Source organism: Gopherus flavomarginatus, chromosome 1, assembly GCF_025201925.1.
Source record: "Gopherus flavomarginatus isolate rGopFla2 chromosome 1, rGopFla2.mat.asm, whole genome shotgun sequence".
Lineage (NCBI taxonomy): Eukaryota > Metazoa > Chordata > Testudines > Testudinidae > Gopherus > Gopherus flavomarginatus.
This window is the reverse complement of record NC_066617.1, coordinates 276,759,986-276,782,250: the sequence shown is the minus strand read 5'-3', so window position 1 is coordinate 276,782,250 and position 22,265 is coordinate 276,759,986. Positions and strand designations below refer to the sequence as shown.

General features: G+C 44.0%; 1 protein-coding gene across 8 annotated transcripts in view; it reads left to right on the top strand.

Moving 5' to 3' along the window:
- Nucleotides 1-22,265, top strand: part of GPC5 (glypican 5) — a 1,108,951-nt gene that overhangs the window by 510,830 nt on the left and 575,856 nt on the right. For 2 of the 8 annotated variants that reach the window (XM_050949001.1, XM_050948980.1), the window contains one exon: nt 9,559-9,618. The exons of the other annotated variants lie outside the window; for them this stretch is intronic. In XM_050949001.1, coding sequence (XP_050804958.1) covers nt 9,559-9,576 — 18 coding nt within the window. In that variant the 3' untranslated portion in view covers nt 9,577-9,618. Of the gene's footprint in view, nt 1-9,558; nt 9,619-22,265 lie in introns of those variants that run through there. 8 annotated transcript variants of the gene reach the window in all.

Sequence of the window (22,265 nt, the reverse complement as noted above, 5' to 3'; positions counted from 1 at the left end):
GCTTAGGGTATCAAAAACTAGAAAAACAGTTACAAGAAAAGATTGAGCCACCAGCGCCTCTTTGGCCCCAACCTGGAAAATAATTAAAATCAAATATTAGAATAAAAATGAAACCAGTACTCTCCTTGCCGCATACCCCATCTCTTAGTATTCCCATCCCCAAAAAACCTGGTTAAGAAGAGAAGTCAACAGATTTGGGCTGTTTCCCTCCAAGAGGGTAAAGACCCCTTACAGAGGATACCCCGTGAGCAGCTCCCTTTCTTTTATACCAGCATGGCTACAGTTCAAGTGTTTCCACTGACTGCAGCTGTGGCAAAGGCCTCTATTGTTGCTTGGTATTTTAAGTCTTTGTCGTCACACTTGGTTCCCCCACCTCAGTTCTGTAATCTCTTCAATTTGACGGGCTTTTCTCTGAGGTCTTTCTCGGGATAATTTGTATAATTCTTTATTATTTATTTGTCAGCTTCCCCAATCATTTCTTAATAGTCCACCCACATATTCACATGCACAGTTAAACGTTGTGGGATGAAATCCTAACCCTGCTGAAATCAATGGCAGAACTTCCACTGTCTACAATAGGGCCAGGATTTGATTCATGGATTTTACTAAGGAAAATGATGTAATGCATGACTTTTATGACCACCGTGACAAACATTCACCCTTTCCCATTATTATTCGTTGTCTGCTCTCATGAGTTCCAGAAGCCATTTTCAAAGTTCTTAAGTGGAAAATATTTAAAATATTTTCCTTCTGTGGCAGTAGCTATTAAAAGCCTATGCACAAGAGATTTCATGCCATTCCAGTTATTCATTTACTTTATTCTTCTAGGTATAATTTGCATTGTAGTATTCAACAAGGGCTTTAATTCTGAAATAGTGCCGTACTTTTTTGGGAAAAAAAAAAAAGATTGCTAGCCATTCAATTAACTACTTTCAGGATGAAATTGCCTGGGTACGTTATGCTGCCAGTGCATGATTTGATATTGAATTTCCATCTTACTTCATAAGATTTAACCTTATACCCTGTGCATATATCGTGCACCCACTGCAACAGACAAGAAGTTAATGCTTTTATATATTTGATGTCTATGGTTGTAAAAAGTACAACTGCACACATTAGCATTTAATTTTCTCCAAACGTCTGCCAGTTTAAGATCCCTTAGGATTTTATTTAATTTGTAAGTGAAAGCTGGAAGTCATTCTGCTTTCCCAGGTCTATCCTCCACTACCAGATTTCAATTAAAAATCTCCCCTATGGCATCCTTCAGCTGCAAAACCAAAGCAAATATACTAACAGAAAAGGGACCTGCATCTGAATTAGACACATGCATGTCTACTTAGTGGACATATATTCAGCTGGGTAGGCAAACTGTCATTCCTCAACCTTGCCTCCTTGAAAAAATAAATCTCTTCACTTTACTTTCACTCACTGAATCAGCTAAAACAGTATTTTTCTATTGACTAAAACAGCAATATCTTTTTTCTTTGAGCAATAGAAGGCTGCAAGACCTTAACCAATTTTACCCTCTGTATTTGTCAATTGCATCCTTCAACCTGGGGTAAGGCAGGAGGAATGTGGATGGACATACTTTTGAACAAGAAAGTACAGGACATTCACTGATTAGACATGTTTCTCCCCAAATATTGAGATTAAGGTAAATGTTGTTGTGACTATGAATGACACAGAAAGAAAGAGAAACAAGTATGTCCCATCCACAAGAACTTGGGTGTTTTAAAAGGGCTAGTGGGGAGAAAATTTTAGGTATAAAAATGATAATTCTGTGTTAAGTATTATTTATAACTCCAAAAACCCAATTCTTTAATCAGATAAGAAAGTTTCAGTTAAAAAACATCCTGAGTAAGAGAGGAAGTGAAACTAGCAATTAAAAATAAATATATAACAGATGGAAAAGATGGGGGAATTTGATAGCAATGAATACAAATCAGTAGTTAGGAAATGCAGACAATTGATAAGGGAGGCTAAAGATGACAATGAATAATCTATGATTAGTAGAGTTAAGGATAATTAGAATTTTTTTAAAATATATTAAGAATAAACAAAATTCATCAAGAAAAAAACATGAATATTCAATCACTATTGCTGTTCTGTGTTTGGAAAGAAGCAGCAGGATGTATTCATATCTTAAAGTGGTAAGGAAATACTTTCTATTCCCACAGTAACTAGGGAAGATGTTGAACACTTTAAAATCTTCAGAGGAAGAGCAATAACATGCATCCAAGAGTATTAAAATGAATGGTTGAGGAGCTCTTTGAACCATTAATGTTGATTTTTAACAAATCTTTTAACACTGGGGAAGTCATACAGGACTTTTATGTTTTAAAAGGGTAAATCATATGACCTGCGTAACTGTACACCAGTTAGTGTGACATCAATTCCAGGAAAAATCATGGAAAGGTTGATATGGGACACAATTAGTAAAGAATTAAACATAGTTTTATGGAAAATAGGTCTTGTCAAATAAACTTGTAATCTCATAAAAAATGATGTCAAGTTTGGTTGATAAAGGTAACTGTGTATACACATTAGACTTAGACTTCTGTAAGGCAATGGACTTGCCTTTGTCAGAATGGCAAGGCATTCTGATAAAATAGAAGTACTATAAAAATCTACATCAGCTATCCATTTACATATTAAATATATTAGAACCTGGTTAATGGTATCTGTGCATCCCCAACTGTGGAACATGATCCTCATAGTATCAAGCTGCAAAATTGCCTTGAAAAGCCACATCTGTCGAGGGCGGCTATGCACAAGAGATCTCGTAAGTTAGTTACAGCATTGTCCTACTCTGTGTGAAGAAGTGCCACTCCTCAGTGGCCTCAGTTCCTTCACCTGCACCGCCAAAAGTGTGCGGAACTCATCCTCACACTAGTCCTTTCCATAGCCTAGCTCAGGGGTTGGCAACTTCTGGTGCACAGCTCACCAGGGTAAGCACCCTGGCGGGCCGGGCCAGTTTGTTTACCTGCCATGTCCGCAGGTTCTAGAGACTCATCAAAAGAAATAAGAAATCTCTTTTTTTGGCCACTAAGTATCATGAGGCTGAGTGGGAGGAGGCGAGTGAGGGGATGAAAGCTTTTTGGGTGGCATCTGGCTATTTCAGTCACTGCCATTTCAGTCACAAGTTCAGTTCACCTCTCCAGGCCAATGGGGGCTGCGGGAAGCTGTGCGGGCCGAGGGATGTGCTGGCCACGGCTTCCCACTGCCCCCGTTGGCCTGGAGCGGCAAACCACAGCCAGAGGGAGCTGCGATCGGCCGAACTTGTGGATGCGGCAGGTAAACAAACTGGCCCGGCTCGCCAGGGTGCTTACCCTAGCAAGCCGCATGCCAGAGATTGCCGAACCCTGGCCTAGCTTAAGGTTTTTGAGTAAATAGTTAATAAGCATAGTGTAGCTCGCCCTTTCCATGTGCTAGGAGCTTTTGGCTCCTTATCAGGGCTACAAGAAGTGCATCTACTGCCAGGCCATCATACTGCAGACAGACATTCATATCTAGTGCCTTCTGTATATGTATCAATAACCCAATGTGCAGTTTGCCACACCTTCAGTCCCCAACACCAGAGGGAGAGACCCTTAACACTCCAGGCTCATCTGGCTTCTCATTGCCTACAGCCTGATGCTCTGACAGGGTAATTGGGTGGTACCAAGACTAGTCCTCCATGCTGAACCCCATGTCACAGTGGAGCCAGGATGCACTCTGGCCTCAGTGTCCCTTTCATCACAGGCTCAAGACCAGAATCTTCTTGGCCTTAAACTGGTAGCAAATTCCTCATCTGGCATCAGTTAAATCAAGAGCAGCACCAGAGATGGAAACAATCTCTTCCCCTCCAAATTAAGGCCTCAGTAGCTTTGGTGACAACACAGGAAGTGCCTGTTATAGGGTGTGATATCATTATATTGAATTATAAAGTCTGTTTGACTGTTTGTTGAAGGTTCTTCACAGACAGAAAGTCTTGTGGCACCTTATAGACTAACAGAAGTATTGGAGCATAAACTTTTGTGGGTGAATATCCACTTCTTCTGACAAAGTGAGTATTCACCCATGAAAGCTTATGCTCCAATGCGTCTGTTAGTCTATAAGGTGCCACAGGACTCTTTGTTGCTTTTTACAGATCCAGAGTAACATAGCTACCCCTCTGGTACTTCACTGACAAGAATCAAGTCTGAAGTCTGGGGGTGATTGACGTTCAATGAGTATGTCTACACTGCAATTAAAAACCTGTGATTGTCCCATGCCAGCTAACTTGTGCTTAAAGGCCTCAAGATAAGATGCTGCTTAATTGTGAAGGAGACATTCAGGCTCAGGCTGGAGCCTGGACGGTAAAACCCTGTGAGGTGGTAGAGTCTCAGAGATTGGGTTGCAGCCTGAGACCAAAAGTCTACACCTCAGTTAAATAGCCCCTTAGCCAAGTCTGAGTTAGCTGGCATGGGCTAGCTGCAGGGGCTTAACTGAAGTGTAGAAATACTCAATAACTCTTAAGTACTGGCTCATCTATGTGAAACGACAGATGTTCTTCCCAGGGGCCTGCCAATGAGAGGATCAAGTATGACCAGGTGATTTGGACCTTCACAGTTTGGATTGAAAACTACTGTACACTAGAAACTTACATTGGCATAACTATGTTGTTCAGGGATATGAACAAATCCACACCCCAGAGTGACGTAGTTAAGCCAACCTCATGCCTTGTGTAAACAGCACTAGGTTGATAAAAGAATTCTTCTGTTTACCTAACTACTGCTTCTTGGGGAGGTGGATTACCTACACTGACTGGAAAGCTTCTCCCACTGGCAAAGCTAGTGTCTACACTGAAATGGTACAGTGGCACAGCTGCAGCACTGCAGCTGTACCCCTATAGCGTTTCAAGTGTAGACAAGGCTTGAGAGTTTGGGCTGATGTCTGAGAGACAGTGGCCCTATTTAAGTGTGGATTCCTAGTGTGTGTGTGTGCGTGTGAGAGAGAGAGAGAGAGAGAGAGCAACACCACATAAATAAGGGCTTACAAGAGATAGAGACAGCAGGAAGGGCTCTGTCAAAACTGAAACACTGAAGAACTATACACTCACAAGAAGGAGTAAGTGGAGTCTAAGGAAAGGGACCACAACTCAGGATTGTTGTTATTTTTTCAAGATCTGTAACTCTCAAGTGCTTTAGGAGTAAAGTCAATGCAGTTAAGAAATTTCTTTGCTAATCCTGTAACATTCATCTGATGAAGTGGGTGTTCACCCACTAAACCTCATGCTCCAAAACGTCTGTTAGTCTATAAGGTGCCACAGGACTCTTTGCTGCTTTTACAGATCCAGACTAACATGGCTACCCCTCTGATACTTTGCTAATCCTGTGTTCCCTGCTTTCCTGCCACAGTGTTTCTGAAATAAGTAAATTAGCAAGCCATGAGTGCCTGTAGCTGTGTTGGAGCTTTGAGAGAGCACGTGTAAGTAATTGTAGGGTTCAGAGAATTTTAAACACCAGCTTCAGGCAATAGGGCAGTTCTACAGGGGGTCCTACATCCCAAGGAATGGTACCATACAGGAGATGTGATGGCAGGAGTGTGCCCTACTTTCCCGAAGCTAGTAATTGTGATTTAAAAGTACCCAAACCCACTTGACTCAGATCTGAGGTCAACATTTTCTTTTTGCCTCTGAGCCCTCCCTTGTGGCTCAAGGCCAACTATCTCATCAGATGGCTCATTGGAGCTTGGCTATAAGAAGGGATTGTGGATGAAGGTCTTCCGTCAAAGCCACTAGTCACCCCACTGCATGACTCTATTCTTGTACCAACTTCTCCTGTTCTGATCAGGAACCACCTTGGAATACCTTCAACCTATTTTGAGATTAATATGGAGAGTCCTCCTGTCCCCAACTTGACCTTGGAATACCAGACTTCTTATCTTGCCTGAAATCCAGATATCATGAAAGAATCTCATGCAGGGCCCTCTTCAGCTTCTCATGTGTCCTTTCATACATGAAGGTCATTTTGGAAGCTGTGAGACCAACTCCAGCTGCGAACTTAGCACTGACTTATGCACCATACCTTTCCCCTCAGCATTAGATACCCTCAGTAGCATCTATTCCTCATTCTGCACCAACACCAGCTTCCTTGCCAGCACCAATACCAGCACCAGATACTTCAGACCTGAAGAAGGATCTGCCTGTATTTGAGGAATGGTATGATACTCCATGAGAAGAACCAGCTGTGTAGAGGAATATACAGATGACAGTTCATCAGAGGATCAGATTAGTGCCTCATCTGTTTCCTTTCTGATGAACTGAGACTGTTCCAGGAACTATTGTTAAGAATGGCAAATACTGTCCAGATGTGAATAGGGGTCATGGCACCAAAGACCTCTGATTCCCTGTTTGACACGTTACAGATGCAGACCACTGAGAAATTGTCTCTGCCTATTATCTCCAGCCTTCCCAACCCAGCCAAGAATATCTGGCCATCTCCTTTTCCATTTCCATTTCCACCCAGATCCAAGAGAGCAGACACAATAAATCCCACATCTATGAAAGGACATCAATTTTTACTACAGCATCCTTTGGCAAACTTCATATTGGGCAACCCTAATTCTGACATCTGCTAATGTTCGAGTGCTTGATTTTGCAAACATTCTTTGAACATATTTTTTTTCTTTTACATGTAAATTCCTAGGATTTTTTTTTTTTTAAAAAGCGAAGTGAAAAACAGAAATTCCACCCTATGGAACCATACTGACCCCCTCACTTGTCATTAACAGCTAATTGAGTAACTAGTGGCAGTAGTAGCCTGTCATCCTCTATGTGGAGGAGCAGCCTACTACTGCCTCCTGTTACTCAGTTAGCTTGGAGATTAGACAAACACAGATATTTGCAGCAGAGGAATGTTGAGACTCAAGAATCCTCGGTTCAATTCAAGATCCTGGAGGGGCAAGTCAAATGATGACACCAGGAATGGCAACCTTCAGAACTGATTTTCAGACTGTCAGGAAGAAACCCCCGTCTGACTGATGACCTTCCCCATTTCTCTCTTGTCTAGTGAAGAACAGCAAATGAGAGCTGCCACTTCTGGATCTCTTCCCTGATGAGCTGAGGGGAATTTTTGGATAAGGGAAGATGGAGAGGGAGCAGCTGATACTGTTGTTTCAAGAGGGGAGGAGGGAAAGAGCCTAGCAGCTCAGGGTGTCTCTTTCTTCTCCTCGCATCCCTCTTGTGAAAAATAGGTCAGCTCCTCTCTATTCCTCCCTCTTCCCCCTCCCTCATCTTGCAACACTGAGCCTAGAGATAGAGAGAATAGGACTGTAGCTGAAACTTCCCCTCTCCCCAAGCCATTGGAGGTAAATACCTGTGGATCTGGCCCCCCAGGCCTGGAAGGGGGTGACCTGAAGAGCCTCCAAAGCTGCCCCACAGACTAGGGGGATGACTGGAGGAAGAGCAGAGCTGTGCTGAGAGGCAGGGTGCAGATGTGAGGCTGAAAGGAGTGCAGAACATATTGTCTGAGGGCTGGGGAAAGGGGTGAAAATTGATGTGTGACTAAGAGGGTACATAATGAATCAATGTAGGGGTATGAGGGCACAAAAACCATGACTCACTCTAACTTTGCAAGAATCAGTAACTCTAATTGTCATATACACGTGGGAGTAAAGAAAGGGGTGTTCAAAATCAGAAGACAGACAAATCCACAATTTAATATTATTTCTTTTTAAACATTTCACAATTTTGAGACCAATCTCATGATAGTTTTGGATTTGACTCATGATTTTTGAATGCTGGGTGTTGGCAACCCTGCCTCTAGCCTGGAAAATTTCAGCCAAAATGAGTAATGTTTGACAAAGTTATAAACAATTTTTAAAAGGATGTTATAAGGAAAGTGTTAGGCAACCTTAAATATAGATGTTGCTGCCAACTCCTCTTATAATAATATTGGCACCTGGATAATATAGGGCTCAGTGCAGTATAAATAGATAAATAAAGGAACTCTTTGTGTGGCGGAACCTATATATTGTACCTTATACTTCTATTTTGAAGGTCATGGTTTCAATCAAGTAAATCAAGGAACATCCTTATTTTCATTGCCAACACACCTGTTTGTTTCCTCCAGGTCCTACTGCCTACTAAGGACCATATAGCATATCAATGGACTGTCAGAGAGAGCAAAAGCTCAGTAAATAAATATTTGGTGACTAGCTACCTAATCAGTTTTCTACATAGCTAAGTAGATAGTCCTGTTATTTCTTATACAAGATACTTAACAATTAAACATATTCTTACTGTTTTCTTTAATAGCTGCCATAGCTGTCTTGAACCAGACCGTTCCAGAGCTAAAGAGTCAAGGCTCTAGCTACGGCTGCAACAGATTTATGACCTCTGCAGATCAGAAAGACCTCTAATGCTAATTCATCAATGGATTTTATATACACACTATCTGATTCTCCTGGCCCTTCCTGTTTGTGAAGTAATTTCACCTAAAATAACTCAGGGGCAGGGGTGGCTCCAGGCACCAGCATGCCAAGCGCATGCTTGGGGCAGCAAGCCGCTGGGAGTGCTCTGCTGGTCGCCGCGAGGGCAGCAGGCAGGCTGCCCTTGGCGGCTTGCCTGCGGAGGGTCAGCTGGTCCCGCTGCTTCGGTGGACCTCCCGCAGGCATGCCTGTGGAGCGTCCGCTGGTCCCGTGGCTTCAGAGGTCCACTGAAGCCGTGGGACCAGTGGACCTTCCGCAGGCAAGCTGCCAAAGGCAACCTGCCTGCCATGCTTGGGATGGCAAAATGCCTAGAGCCGCCCTTGCTCAGGGGCTAAACTAATGTGTAAAGTTTTATAAATAAATTTTAATTCAAAAGCTTCTCTAATTTTTCCCAGTTCCTTGCAGAATTCTCCAGTCAATCATAAAACCTTTTCATTCAGCAAGTACTTGCATTTGGGCCAGGAGTTCTGGAGGGTGGGCTACTTGCCCAAGATTGGCAGGATTACTTGCAGAGGCTGAGGGAAGTGGGATTTAGTCTTCAGCAGAGAAGAATAAGGGGGGATTTGATAGCTGCTTTCAACTTCCTGAAAGGGGGTTCCAAAGAGGATGGATCTAGACTGTTCTCAGTGGTACCAGAGGACAGAACAAGGAGTAATGGTCTCAAGTTGCAGTGGGGGAGGTTTAGGTTGGATATTAGGAAAAGGTTGTTCACTAGGATGGAGGTGAAGCACTGGATTGGGTTACCTAGGGAGGTGGTGGAATCTCCTTCCTTTGAGGTTTTTAAGGTCAGGCTTGACAAAGCCCTGGCTGGGATGATTTAGTTGGGGATTGGTCCTGCTTTGAGCAGGGGGTTGGACTAGATGACCTCCTGAGGTCCCTTCCAACCCTGATATTCTATGATTCTATGATTTTATTGAGGTTGACATGAATAGAGATTTCTCTGGATTCTTTTGTCTCTTATTTGGATCTGAGTGAAATTTTTGTCACAGCAGAACTGCCTACAATAAATAACCAACTCAACCTTTAGAAAACACTGCAAGAAAAGCTTTTGTGATTTTGGTATGTTTATGGCTTGTCACAGCATGTGTCATTCTATCCTTATTCCAGACACAGCAAAATACATGATAAGCTGCTAACTACACAAGTCACAGTGCAGGAAAAGGCTTTTTTCTTTCCCCAACTTCTGCAAAGTTTGAACATGGAACATGTTTACAGTCTGAACTGGCACAGTTTACAACAAATGATTCTTAAAGGTATTTGACATTAACAGTTTCCAAGATGACTGTGAAAGTGTCATACAAAATCGTTAGTTTCTTTGTCAAGGCTAGAATCAATAGTGATAGGTGTCAAAACTGAAACAAAAATCTATTAGCTTGGGAAACATTTTAATGCTGGCAAAGAAAACAAAGCTGATCCTTATCATCCAAGTGCCAATTCAACATTATGTCCCATAATGACAGATAAAAGAGTACAGTGATAAATTTGTGGCCTTGATTATCTTCTCATAAAAAGTAGGCCCTTTATGGCTCATTAGTTCAGTAACACCATAGTGAATCATAAATCAGCAGTAGGGTTGTGGTTGTGTTTAAATAGTTGGGGCCAGCTGTTTAAATAGTATCCAGTATAGGGAGTTCAATAATTGGAGCCCATGCTTCTATTGAGAGAAATAATTTACACCTGCAATGCAGAACTGTGCTTGTCGAAAAAAGCACACTTCTGTGATTGCTAGCCTTCTGTGATTGCTACAAAAATATTTTTTTGCAATCTGAGGGAAAGATTCCTATAAAAATGAATATATAAGTATCTATTTACCTGTGTTTCCTTTGATTACAGTATCCTCTAAGAGTGAAGTTCACCCATTGTGCAGAGCGTCAGTGCAAAGCCCTTTGCATCACTTATCCCCACACAGGGGCTGTGCTGGGTGAAGCATAGGCAGGTGGCTACATGGCAGTGCTTCCGCATGCCCTACATGCCATGGAAAGTAATGGCCCCAGATAGGCTGGTATGGAGAGCCTAACTATGGTCAGGGCAAGCTAGGGGAAGGTTCACATCTGCATTTACTCAGATCCAGTAGCTCCAACACCCTGTTTAATTGATGCAGAGGGCTGCTGTTCTAGCTTATAAACTGAAATAACAGCCAGGGGAGAGGCTGTGCAGCATCCCTCTACTCAGGTGGCTTTCAGTGTCAGTAGTAGGGTTGCCAGGTGTCCAGTTTTTTACTGGAAAGTCCGGTCGAAAATGGCACCTAACAGTGTCCAGTCAGAAACACTGACCAGACACCAAAAGTCCGGTTGCAGGAGCAGGGATGACACGTAGGTGGGACATGCAGGGGCAAGCGCCACCCCAGATTGGCCTGCTGGGGCCGGGAGAAGGGCTCTGTCTTTCTCTCACTGGCGTCGCTGCCTCCACAGCCAGGCTCTATCTCTCACAGGCAGTCACCATGCTGACTGGACAGCTAGGCTCTCACACTGACCCACAGTGGAGTGGTCAGCGGGAGAAATAGATGTTCCTACCCTTCCACTCCCCACCCAGGCCTGGCTGCCAGGGTCAGAGACTGATTGAGCCAGAAATGTGCCCAGGAGTGGAAGAGGTGGGACCACGCATTTATCCCACTGTCTGCTCCTCTCTGGGTCAGCGTGAGAACCTGACAGAGAACCTGGCTGTGGGAGGCTGCGTTGGCCAAGGACAGGGGCTGATCATGCCAGGAGGGCAGGTGCAGTGGGAAGAGAGAAACTGTGTCCCCCCCTCCTCCCCCCGCAGGTAACTGGTGGAGTGGGGAGAGTGCGATGGTTCCCAGGCTGGGTGCAGGGTGTAGGGGGAGAGGAGTGAGCAGAGGATGGGACCTTGGGGGAGGGAATTGAGCAGGGGTGGAGCCAGGGCTTCAGGAGAAGGCAGCAGAACAGGGTTGTCCAATTTCCAGAAATTGGAAAGTTGGCAACCCTAGTCAGTGGTTCTTTTCTTTTTTTTTCTTGTTTTTTTTTTTGGTGAGACTTTAGAATTTTTCTATATGAAATTTAAGCTTTATGTCATCATATCAGAACATCATTTATGTCAATATTTGGATTTTAATAAGAGGGGGGATTTGCTCTGAAGCTGATTAATATAAAAATGGGAAGTTTGGGGTTTTCCTCCTCCTGCAAATGTCGACTCTCACCACATGTCATTTTAGAAGACTAACATCTCAGAAGAAAAAAATTGTATCTTGAAAATAATCCTATCTGGTATTTATCTGGAATTCAGTACTTGGATAACTTGCCATTGTCCAATTATTTTCTATTAAAAAGTCACACACCAGTACCACAAGGCCTTTAACACTCTTCATTATTTGCCATCAAATTCACACAGAAACAAACCTAAAAAAATGCAAAAAAAAAAATCTATCAACAATATTTATAAAAGAGATTAATTGGTTTCCAGTTGTCCTGAGGATTAGAAGCCTCCTGGCAATGGCCTCTATGTTTCCATGTCCATCCTTCTCTTTCTCTAAATGAGCGATTGTGGCTTGTGTTCTCCTCTTGATTGCTCACATGGTTAGCGATCACTCCCAGGCTGAGGGAGCGGAGTACAAATCACTTGCTGATCAGTCAGCATAGATTGCCCTGAATGACTTGCAGATATTTCAGTAATGACAAGTTTTAGATTAATTAATTTATTTAACAAGAAATAACTTATGACACAAACAGAGAACTAAGGCAGCTATAAGCTAACCTGTCTGTATTCTCTCTGTCTCTGCAACTGGTTCCGTCTCTGTGTTTGAGTCAACAGGAAATGGAACACTGCAGTGCTACAGAGGATGTGCAGCAACTAGGAACTTCTTGCTGAAGCTCAGTACAACTCTACCCCAGTATAACGCTGTCCTTGGGAGCCAAAATTCTTACCGCGTTATAGGTGAAACCGTGTTATATTGAACTTGCTTTGATCTGCAGGAGCGCACAGCCCCGCCCCCCCTGGAGCTCTGCTTTACCGTGTTATATCCAAATTCATGTTATATCGGGTTGCGTTATATCGGGGTAGAGGTGTACTTGATAGCACAGCCCTGTCTAAATATACTTTACTGAATCAAGAGGAAGTTTATTTATAAACAGGGGTTATAGGGCACACCTTAAAATCAGAAGGCTCTTTCCCACATCAGGAGCATGGGTATGTCTACTGTATATTTGCCACACTATTCTGTCTTCCTAAATACATTTTCAGATTTGGAATTTGATTCCTTTGTCATATTGAAGGGCAATAAAATTTCACTTAGAGACTAAATACCTAAGCTCCCAAGTTAATTTACTTTATATAATGATAGCTCTTTGGTCTGTCAAGGTCCTTCAGCATCTCTGAAACCTGCAGAATATCTCCCTGTTTCATACACTTGTCCTGCCCCCTGCCCACTGAAGGCCTATTAATAAATGGAATCTTGTCTTCAATGGAAGAGGCCTGGGCACAAGTCATTCCAGAGCTCATCAGTGCTCTTCATAAGAAGGTATCTTCTGGAGAGCAATAAATCCTTACTTTTGCTGAATCACCTTTACAATGTGAGAACAGAAAAGGGCCTCACGTCTCTTGGGGAATGTCTTCACTGGAATTAGGCTCTTGCGGCTGCCAGCTGACTGTGGCTTGTGGGGCTCGGGCTAAGTGGCTGTTTAATTGCACTGTAGACATTTGGGCTCTGACTGCAGCCCAAGCTCTGGGATCCTCCCCGTTAACAGGGTCCTAGAGCCTGAGCTCCAGCCCGAGCCCAACTGTCTACAGCGCAATTAAACAGCCCCTTATCCTTAGCCCCATGAGCCAGAGTCAGCTGGCATGGGTCAGCTGTAGGTGTCTAACAGCAGTGTAGACATACCCATAGACCCTCTACATTGTAGCACTTTGTTCAAACTACTAGATTGCCAAGCCAGCTGATGACTTGCATTTGCTAAATAGATTTGTGTTTATTCTACAATATCAGTAGGTTGTCTTTACATTTAAAATTATCATTTCAAAATTGCATAAGAAAAGACCACTGTCTTTTGCATGGCTTTCTTCATGATCATGATTTGCTAATCTTAATTCTCCATTAGGCATTTTAAAAAATATATTTTTTTTTTTACTTGAAAAACTACAACACTGAGGGGAATGTTGCTAGGTCATGGAACTTATATTCTGCAAGGTCTCTTAAGTGATCACCCAAAGAAATAATTTCTGGCTTGATCTAATGCCTATTGATTGCAGTGGGTGGTGGTCTGCTGAGATCTGTAGTTGCTGGATCAGGCCTTTCATGCCCAAGCATCTCAGTATATAATTTAATACACTTTATAAATATTGTAAAAGAAATGGAGGGGGATGTTGCGCCAGAGGTCATAGCCAGGCTATCATTGAAAGGTTTATCATAAAATAAAGATGACAGATGATATAGATATAGATATATATTATAAAATTGAGTGTAGCAAAAGTTTTACAATTTTAAAATATCAGAAGCGGTGGCTAGTTAGTTAAAGAACTGAGTTCTGTATGACAGAATTGTCTCCTACTTTAGTAATTTGAGTCAATTTTATCTCTACTTTTTAAGAAGTCTGTAGGTCAAATTGAAGGAACAAATTATTTCCTGCTCATTATTGTCTTATCTCTAATAAAATCTTGGGAGCTGAGCAATGAATGGGTGTGACAGCTTCTTTGAAGATTCTCAGATAGACTGCTGCATTGGTTAAGAAGAGGAAATCCTCTGACAGTATTAGAGAGCACTTGAAAAATGCTGAGTATACTTTTCTGTAGTTCACATTTTATGGTGGTCCAACTTATGTTTAGACTTCCAGAAGAAACAAATTGTTAGACCAGCATCAGGCTATTATTATTATTAGACTATTATTAAACAAGACCGTTTTTTAGCTCAATGAAGAAAATAAATTGAATTGGGGCTCTCTTGTTTGGGGTCTTGTAGAAATTAAGGATACAAAATATAATAATAAAAATTAGAATTGTGTTTTGACTGAACTCAAATTTGATTTTTCAGAGTCAGTTCTTTGAACTCTTCAAAAAACTGATTACAAGTGGTTTGTAGAGGGTATTTGTTGGTTACACTAATAGAGTACATAACAAAAGCTCCTTATAAATTCATTGTTTAACATTAGCTCTGTGCTGCAGGCACACTGGTGAGAAATCAATCTGGAGAAAGAGGGTTGCTTCTTGTGCTAGCCTTTAGCGCTAGAGGAGTTTTCAGCAGATTGATTGTTTTATTGTAGTATCTTGTAAACTCAAACAATGTTTAAATAATGCTAAAAAGGCTTTGTCAGATGTTCGCTATGTTTTTTTCTACCTTATTCCTTTGGATAAGTGGGATTGTTTTGCCTATTTATTCATTTATGCTTTATTTTAAATTACCACTTCAATGAGGATTATTAAATATTTTTCTCACATGGGTCCTCAGTGTTGATTGCCCTTCTTTCTGTAACTGGTATAAATTTTCAAGACAAAAGAGAGAATGCAAGGTGCAATAGGAAGTGCATCTTTCTTTCTGTAGGTGAAATTTGTCTGTTCTAATTGTTCCTTATGCAGCATCCGTATCTTCTGTAAAGTTATTTTAAAAGTAACAAACATTTCAGTAAAATTTAAGTTAAAAATGGGTGATAAATATTATCCCATATCCCCCTGAACTGACACAGTGCTTCATGGGAGTAATAGCTTTGGTGCTTCCTGCCTTCATTCTCCTGTATAGGAAGGGCTCCCTGGGTGGACTGTATTGTCCATGAGGCACTGTTATCTCCCGTCTGAACCAGGCTTGTGCATCACGGGAGTCCTATGATCAAGGTGCTTCATGGGATACATTGTCTGACTTATGGAGCCTGGCCCACAGAGGCACCTGAATCCAACTCCCATGGACCACTGTGGAAGCTAAGGCAGATGCAGTTTAATACTGAAACAAGCTGTGTATTTGGCATTGGAGCAACCGCTGCTTGAATACTTTGGCCAGTTATGTGTTTACACTTCAAGAAAGGATGTTGGTAAACTGGAGAGGGTTCAGAGAAGATCCATAAGGATGATTAAAGAATTTGAAAACATGCCATGTAGTGATATACTCAAGGAGATCAATATATTCCGTTTAACAAAGAGAAGGTTAAGGGGTGGTTTGATCAGTCTGTAAATATTAACTGGGGAATAAAAATTTGATAATGCGTTCTTCAGTCTAGCAGACAAAAGGTAAGAAGCTCCCATGACTGGGAGCTGAAGCTGGACAAATTCACAAGCAGTTTTTGACAGTGAGGGTAATTAACTGTTGGAACAACTTACTAAGTGTTGTGGTGGATTCTCCATCGCTGACTATTTTAAAGTCAAGATTGAATGTTTTTCTAAAAGATGGGCCGTAGTTCAAGCAAGAATTAATTCAGGGAAGTCCTATGACATGTTGTGACAGGGTGCTGGGCAAGAAATGCTGACTCAGCCATCCATCACACCAGCTCCCATTATCGGAAATAAATTGGAGCTGGCTAGAGAAAACTTGTGCCTAATTGGTTAATGGGAGACAGCTTCCCACCCAATTAGCCTGGGGCTATATAAAGCCTGTGAGCAGGGCCGGCTCAAGGCACGAGCGCAGCAAGCAAGTACTTGGGGCAGAAAACAGAAAGGGGTAGCACAACCGGCTTTTCAGTGGCAATTCAGTGGCGGGTCTCTCAGTCCCTCTCAGGGAGAAGGACCTGCTGCCAAATTGCCACCAAAGAATGAAGTAGCGCAGTGGAGCTGCCACCAAAGTGCTGCCGGTCATGGCTTTCCCCCCACCCCCGACCGCTTGGGGCAGCAGAAACGCTGGAGCTGGCCCTGCCTGTGAGGAGGGAGGCCAGGAGAAGGGAGTGGTAGCTCTTCCCTCCTGGGGGCAGACACTAAACCCGAAGCTGTGTATGTTGAAAAGGTGGTGGGAGCACAACCTGTAAATACAAAGCACCAGTGGTTACTGAACTCCAGAGTGGCCGAGTGACTTTGTCAGCACAGTAGGGTCAGGATCCAAGAGGGGCCCTGCAGTACCCTGCTACACCTGTGTTCTGCAGGAGGTCAAGGTAGGTGATCACAATCATCCCTTCTAGTCTCAGAATCTATGGATCTATAAAATGGAGTGTCAAAATGTTTCATTTTTATTAAATATGTTAAATAAATGCCATTTCTGAAATAAAATCAGAACATTTGGAACTTTGCATTCCATAATTTTGAAATTTTGAATGTTTGTCCTCCCGAGCTACTCTCCAGCTGCCTACTAATGATTGTTGACTTTCGTGCCTTTAAGAAGCTCCTTTATTCAGCTTTTCACCAAATACTCCAAATGATCCAACGTGACGTGTTGTCCATTCATAATTAGATGTGATTCTAAGGGTTAAGGAAAATATGACAACATAAATAGTTGCATTCCACATTACATAAGAACAGTGTTTCCCAAACTTGGGATGCCACTTGTTTAGGGAAAGCCCCTGTCAGGCTGGGCCGGTTTGTTTACCTGCCATGTCCCCAGGTTCACCACTCCAGGCCAATGGGAGCTGCTGGAAGCGACATGGGCCAAGGGACATACTGGCCGCCGCTTCCAGCAGCTCCCATTGGTCTGTAGCAGCAAACCGCGGCCAGTGGGAGCTGCGATCGGCCGGACCTGCAGACGTAGCAGGTAAACAAACTGGCCCGGCCCAGTCAGCTGCAGCGGCACAGGAGGCGGCGAACAGAGCGGCTAACAGGGGAGTTTCAGTGGGAGTGCTGTTGGAGGAGCAGGTTTTTGTGGTTTTTGTAGTTTGTGGTGTTTGTGTGTGAGTGAGTGTGTGTGCAGGCTGCTAGGGGCTGTGTGCTGAGAGCGAGGCTGAGCCCTGAGTTGGGGGCGGGGCTTACCTGATTAGGGGTCCTATATAAGGAGCCAGGCACTCAGGCAGCGGCACAGTCAGCTGCAGCGGCACAGGAGGCGGCGAACAGAGCGGCTAACAGGGGAGTTTCAGTGGGAGTGTCCAGGGGGAGGTTGCAGGGGAGACCAAGGCAGAGGAACCGGGAAGGCAGACCAGGGAAGAGGCAGCCCTGCCCTGGTCGGTGGCCTGCAGTGCGGTGTGAGCTGTGGATTGCCAGGCACAGAGTTGCAGCGCTATGATGGAGGCAGAGGCAGCAGGTGCAGACACACTGAGGATGACTGGGTGCGGCAGCTGCGGCATGTACATGGTCCTAGAGGGAGTACCTGAAAGGAGTTTCATCTGCATGAAGTGTCGTCTGATAGAGCTGCTGGAGGAAAAGGTAAGGGGACTGGAGATGCAAGTGGAAACTCTGGCTGAGTTTAGAAGGGGGTTTGAGCAGATGATGGAACACAGACATGATGAGGCACAGGGGACAAGCTCAGGCGAGCGGACAAAAGCAGGACCTAAGGACTCTGAGGAGGGACTGCTGGGTGAGGAAAGTGGACGGTGGAAGCATGTCACTAGGAGAACCAGACAGAGGATAAGACGGGCCAGCGATGGACAAATAGAACTCAGGAACAGGTTTGCTGAGTTGGGAAATGAAGATGGAGCACAGCCGGCTGCTGAAGGAGTAACGGCAAGGAAGAAGAGGCAAGCAGCTAGTCCTGCAGATGGAGGGGAGCAGTCAGTGGAGGCAACATCAAGTACGAGCCCTAGGACGATTGTGAGGTCGAATACAAATCAGGAGGAATCACGGCCAGCTGCTGTGGGGGATAGACCGGAGAATCGCATTGTCACCAGGAAAAGGCAAGTCTACGTGATTGGAGACTCTCTACTGAGAAGAGTAGACAGGCCTGTAACTAGACCGGATCGGGAGAACAGAAGAGTGTGCTGTCTGCCGGGGGCTAAGATACAGGATGTGGACTTGAGCCTGAATACGATCTTAGCGGGAGCGGGAAAAAATCCGTTGATTATCCTTCATGTGGGAACGAACGATACAGCTAGTTACTCACTGGACTGTATCAAGGAGGACTATTTCAGACTGGGGAAGAGGCTTAAAGACATCGAGGCTCAGGTGATCTTCAGTGGGATTCTGCCGGTTCCTAGAGCGGGGCGACGAAGGAGGGACAAGATTATGGCGATCAACAGATGGCTCAGGGAGTGGTGTTACAAGAAGGGCTTTGGGATGTACGGTCACTGGGACGCATTTACGGATAGACGACTGTTTGCTCAGGATGGACTTCATCTCAGCAAGGAGGGAAATAGGATTCTAGGATGGAGGCTCGCCGACCTCATCAAGAGGGCTTTAAACTAGAAAGTTGGGGGAGATGGTTGGGAAATGTTCGGGAGATCTCCACGCCAGAACATAACCTGGAGAGGGAAGTAAACAAAGTGAGCGGGGATACCCTTGCGGCCCCAAGATTTGATCCAAGGAGGAATAGTGGAGTAGAAACCAGAGTAACGGGTGATGCTGGTGGCAGACAGTTTGTGCACGACGGGGGAAAGAATGTCACTGACGCCAAACGCCGAAAATTAAAAGGTCTGTACACTAATGCCAGGAGCCTAGGTAACAAGATGGAGGAACTGGAGTTACTCGTGCAGGAAGTGAAGCCGGATATTATAGGGATTACCGAAACCTGGTGGAATAGTACTCATGACTGGAGCACGGGTATTGAAGGCTATGTGCTGTTCAGAAAAGACAGGAAGAAAGGCAAAGGTGGGGGAGTAGCCTTGTACATCAATGATGAAATTAAATGTAGCGAAATAAGATGTGATGGAATGGATAAGACGGAGTCCGTCTGGGCAAAAATCACGCTGGGTAAAAAAGCAACTAGAGCTTCCCCTGAGATAGTGCTTGGGGTGTGCTACAGACCGCCGGGATCGGATTGGGATATGGATAGAGACCTCTTTAATGTCTTTAATGAAGTAAACACAAAGGGGAATTGTGTGATTATGGGGGACTTCAACTTCCCAGATATAGACTGGAGGACGAGTACTTGCACGAACAATAGGGGTCAGATTTTTCTGGATGTGATAGCGGATGGATTTCTTCATCAAGTAGTTGAAGCACCTACGAGAGGGGATGCCATTTTAGACTTGGTGTTGGTGAGCAGTGAGGACCTCGTAGAAGAAATGGTGGTAGGGGACAACCTTGGTTCGAGTGATCATGAGCTGATTCAGTTCAAACTAGATGGAAGGATAAACAAATGTAGATCTGCGATTAGGGTTTTTGACTTCTCGAGGGCTAATTTTAAAGAGTTAAGGAAATTAGTTAGGGAAGTGGATTGGACGGAGGAATTAGTGGATTTAAATGTGGAGGAGGCCTGGAATTACTTTAAGTCACAGCTGCGGAGACTGTCGGAAGCCTGCATCCCGAGAAAGGGGAAAAGAACCATGGGCAGGAGTTGCAGGCCAAACTGGATGAGCAAGCAACTCAGAGAGGGGATTAGACAAAAGCAGAAAGCTTACAGGGAGTGGAAGGAAGGCAGGATCAGTAAAGAAAGCTACCTTGCTGAGGTCAGAACATGTAGGGATAAAGTGAGGAAGGCTAAAAGCCGCATTGAACTGGAACTTGCGAAGGGAATCAAAACCAATAGTAAAAGGTTCTACAGCCACATAAATAAGAAGAAAACAAAGAAAGAAGAAGTGGGGCCGCTATACACTGAGGATGGAATGGAGGTTAAGGATAACCTAGGCATGGCCCAGCATCTAAACAAGTACTTTGCCTCGGTTTTTAATAAGACTAGTGAGGAACCTTGCGATGATGGAGGGATGATAAACGGGAATGTGGATATGGAAGTGGATATTACTGCAACTGAGGTAGAGGCCGTACTTGAACACCTTGATGGGTCGAAGTCGGAGGGCCCGGATAATCTCCACCCGAGGATATTAAAGGAACTGGCGCGTGAAATTGCGAGCCCGTTAGCGAGAATTTTTAAGCAATCGATAATCTCGGGTGTTGTGCCGTATGACTGGAGGATTGCTAATGTAGTTCCTATTTTTAAGAAAGGGAAAAAGAGTGATCCGGGTAATTATAGGCCTGTTAGCTTGACGTCTGTAGTATGTAAGGTCTTGGAAAAAATTTTAAGGGAGAAAGTAGTTAAGGACATAGAGGTCAATGGTAATTGGGACGAATTGCAACACGGATTTACTAAAGGTAGATCGTGCCAAACCAATCTGATCTCCTTCTTTGAGAAGGTGACGGATTACTTAGATAAAGGAAATGCGGTAGATATAATTTACCTAGATTTCAGTAAGGCGTTCGACACGGTTCCGCACGGGGAGCTGTTAGTTAAATTGGAAAAGCTGGGAGTGAATATGAAAGTTGTAAGGTGGATAAGGAACTGGTTAAAGGGGAGACTCCAGAGGGTCGTATTGAAAGGTGAACTGTCGGACTGGAAGGAGGTCACCAGTGGAGTCCCTCAAGGATCGGTTTTGGGACCGATCTTATTTAACCTTTTTATTACTGACCTTGGCACAAAGAGCGGGAATGTGCTAATAAAGTTCGCGGATGACACGAAGCTGGGGGTATTGCTAACACGGAGAAGGACAGGGATACTATTCAAGAAGATCTGAACCACCTTGTAAACTGGAGTAATAGGAATAGGATGAAATACAACAGTGAAAAGTGCAAGGTCATGCATTTAGGAATTAATAATAAGAATTTTGGATATACGTTGGGGGCGCATCAGTTGGAAGCGACGGAGGAGGAGAAGGACCTTGGGGTACTGGTTGATAGCAGGATGACTATGAGTCGCCAATGTGATACGGCTGTTAAAAAAGCAAATGCGATTTTGGGATGCATCAGGCGGGGTATTTCCTGCAAGGATAAGGAGGTGTTAGTACCGTTGTATACGGCGTTGGTGAGACCCCATCTGGAATACTGTGTGCAGTTCTGGTGTCCCATGTTCAAGAAGGATGAATTCAAACTGGAACAGGTTCAGAGATGGGCTACGAGGATGATCCGAGGAATGGAAAAACTGCCTTATGAAAGGAGACTCAAAGAGCTTGGCTTGTTTAGCCTGGCCAAAAGAAGGCTGAGGGGGGATATGCTCGCACTATATAAATATATCAAGGGGGTTAACGTTAGGGAGGGAGAGGAATTATTTAAGCTTAGTACTAATGTAGCCACGAGGACGAATGGGTATAAACTGGATATTAGGAAGTTTAGACTTGAAATTAGACGAAGGTTTCTGACCATTAGGGGAGTGAAGTTCTGGAATAGCCTTCCGAGGGAAGTAGTAGGGGCAAAAGACTTTCCTGGCTTTAAGACAAAGCTTGATAAGTATATGGAGGGGATGTTATGATAGGATCGTTAATTTGGGCAATTGATCTTGAATTACCACCAGACAGGTCTGCTCAGTGGTCTGCGGGGAGATGTTGCATGCGATGGGTACTGAGTTGCTGCGGAGAACTCCTTCTTGGGTGCTGGCTGGTGACTCTTGCCCACATGCTCAGGGTTTAGCTGATCGCCATATTTGGGGTCGGGAAGGAATTTTCCTCCAGGGCGGATTGGCAGGTGCCCTGGAGGTTTTTCGCCTTCCCCTGCAGCGTGGGGCACGGGTCGCTTGGTGGTGGTGTCTCTGCAGCTTGAGGTCTTCAAACCATTTTTGAGGATTTCAATAACTCGGTCCTGGGATAGGAGTTGTATAAAATTGGATGGGTGGGGTTCTGTGGCCTGCCTTGTGCAGGGGGTCAGACTAGATGATCAGATTGGTCCCTTCTGACCTATGAGTCTATGAGTCTATGAGTCTATGTGGAAGCCATTCCATACTCCTAATCATTTTTTGCCCTTTTCTGAGCCTTTTCCAATTACAATATATATGTTTTTGAAATGGGGCGACCAGATCTGCACACAGTATACAAGATGTGGATGTACCATAGGTTTATATAGCGGCAACATGATATTTTCTGTTCTATTGTCTATCCCTTTCTTAATTATTC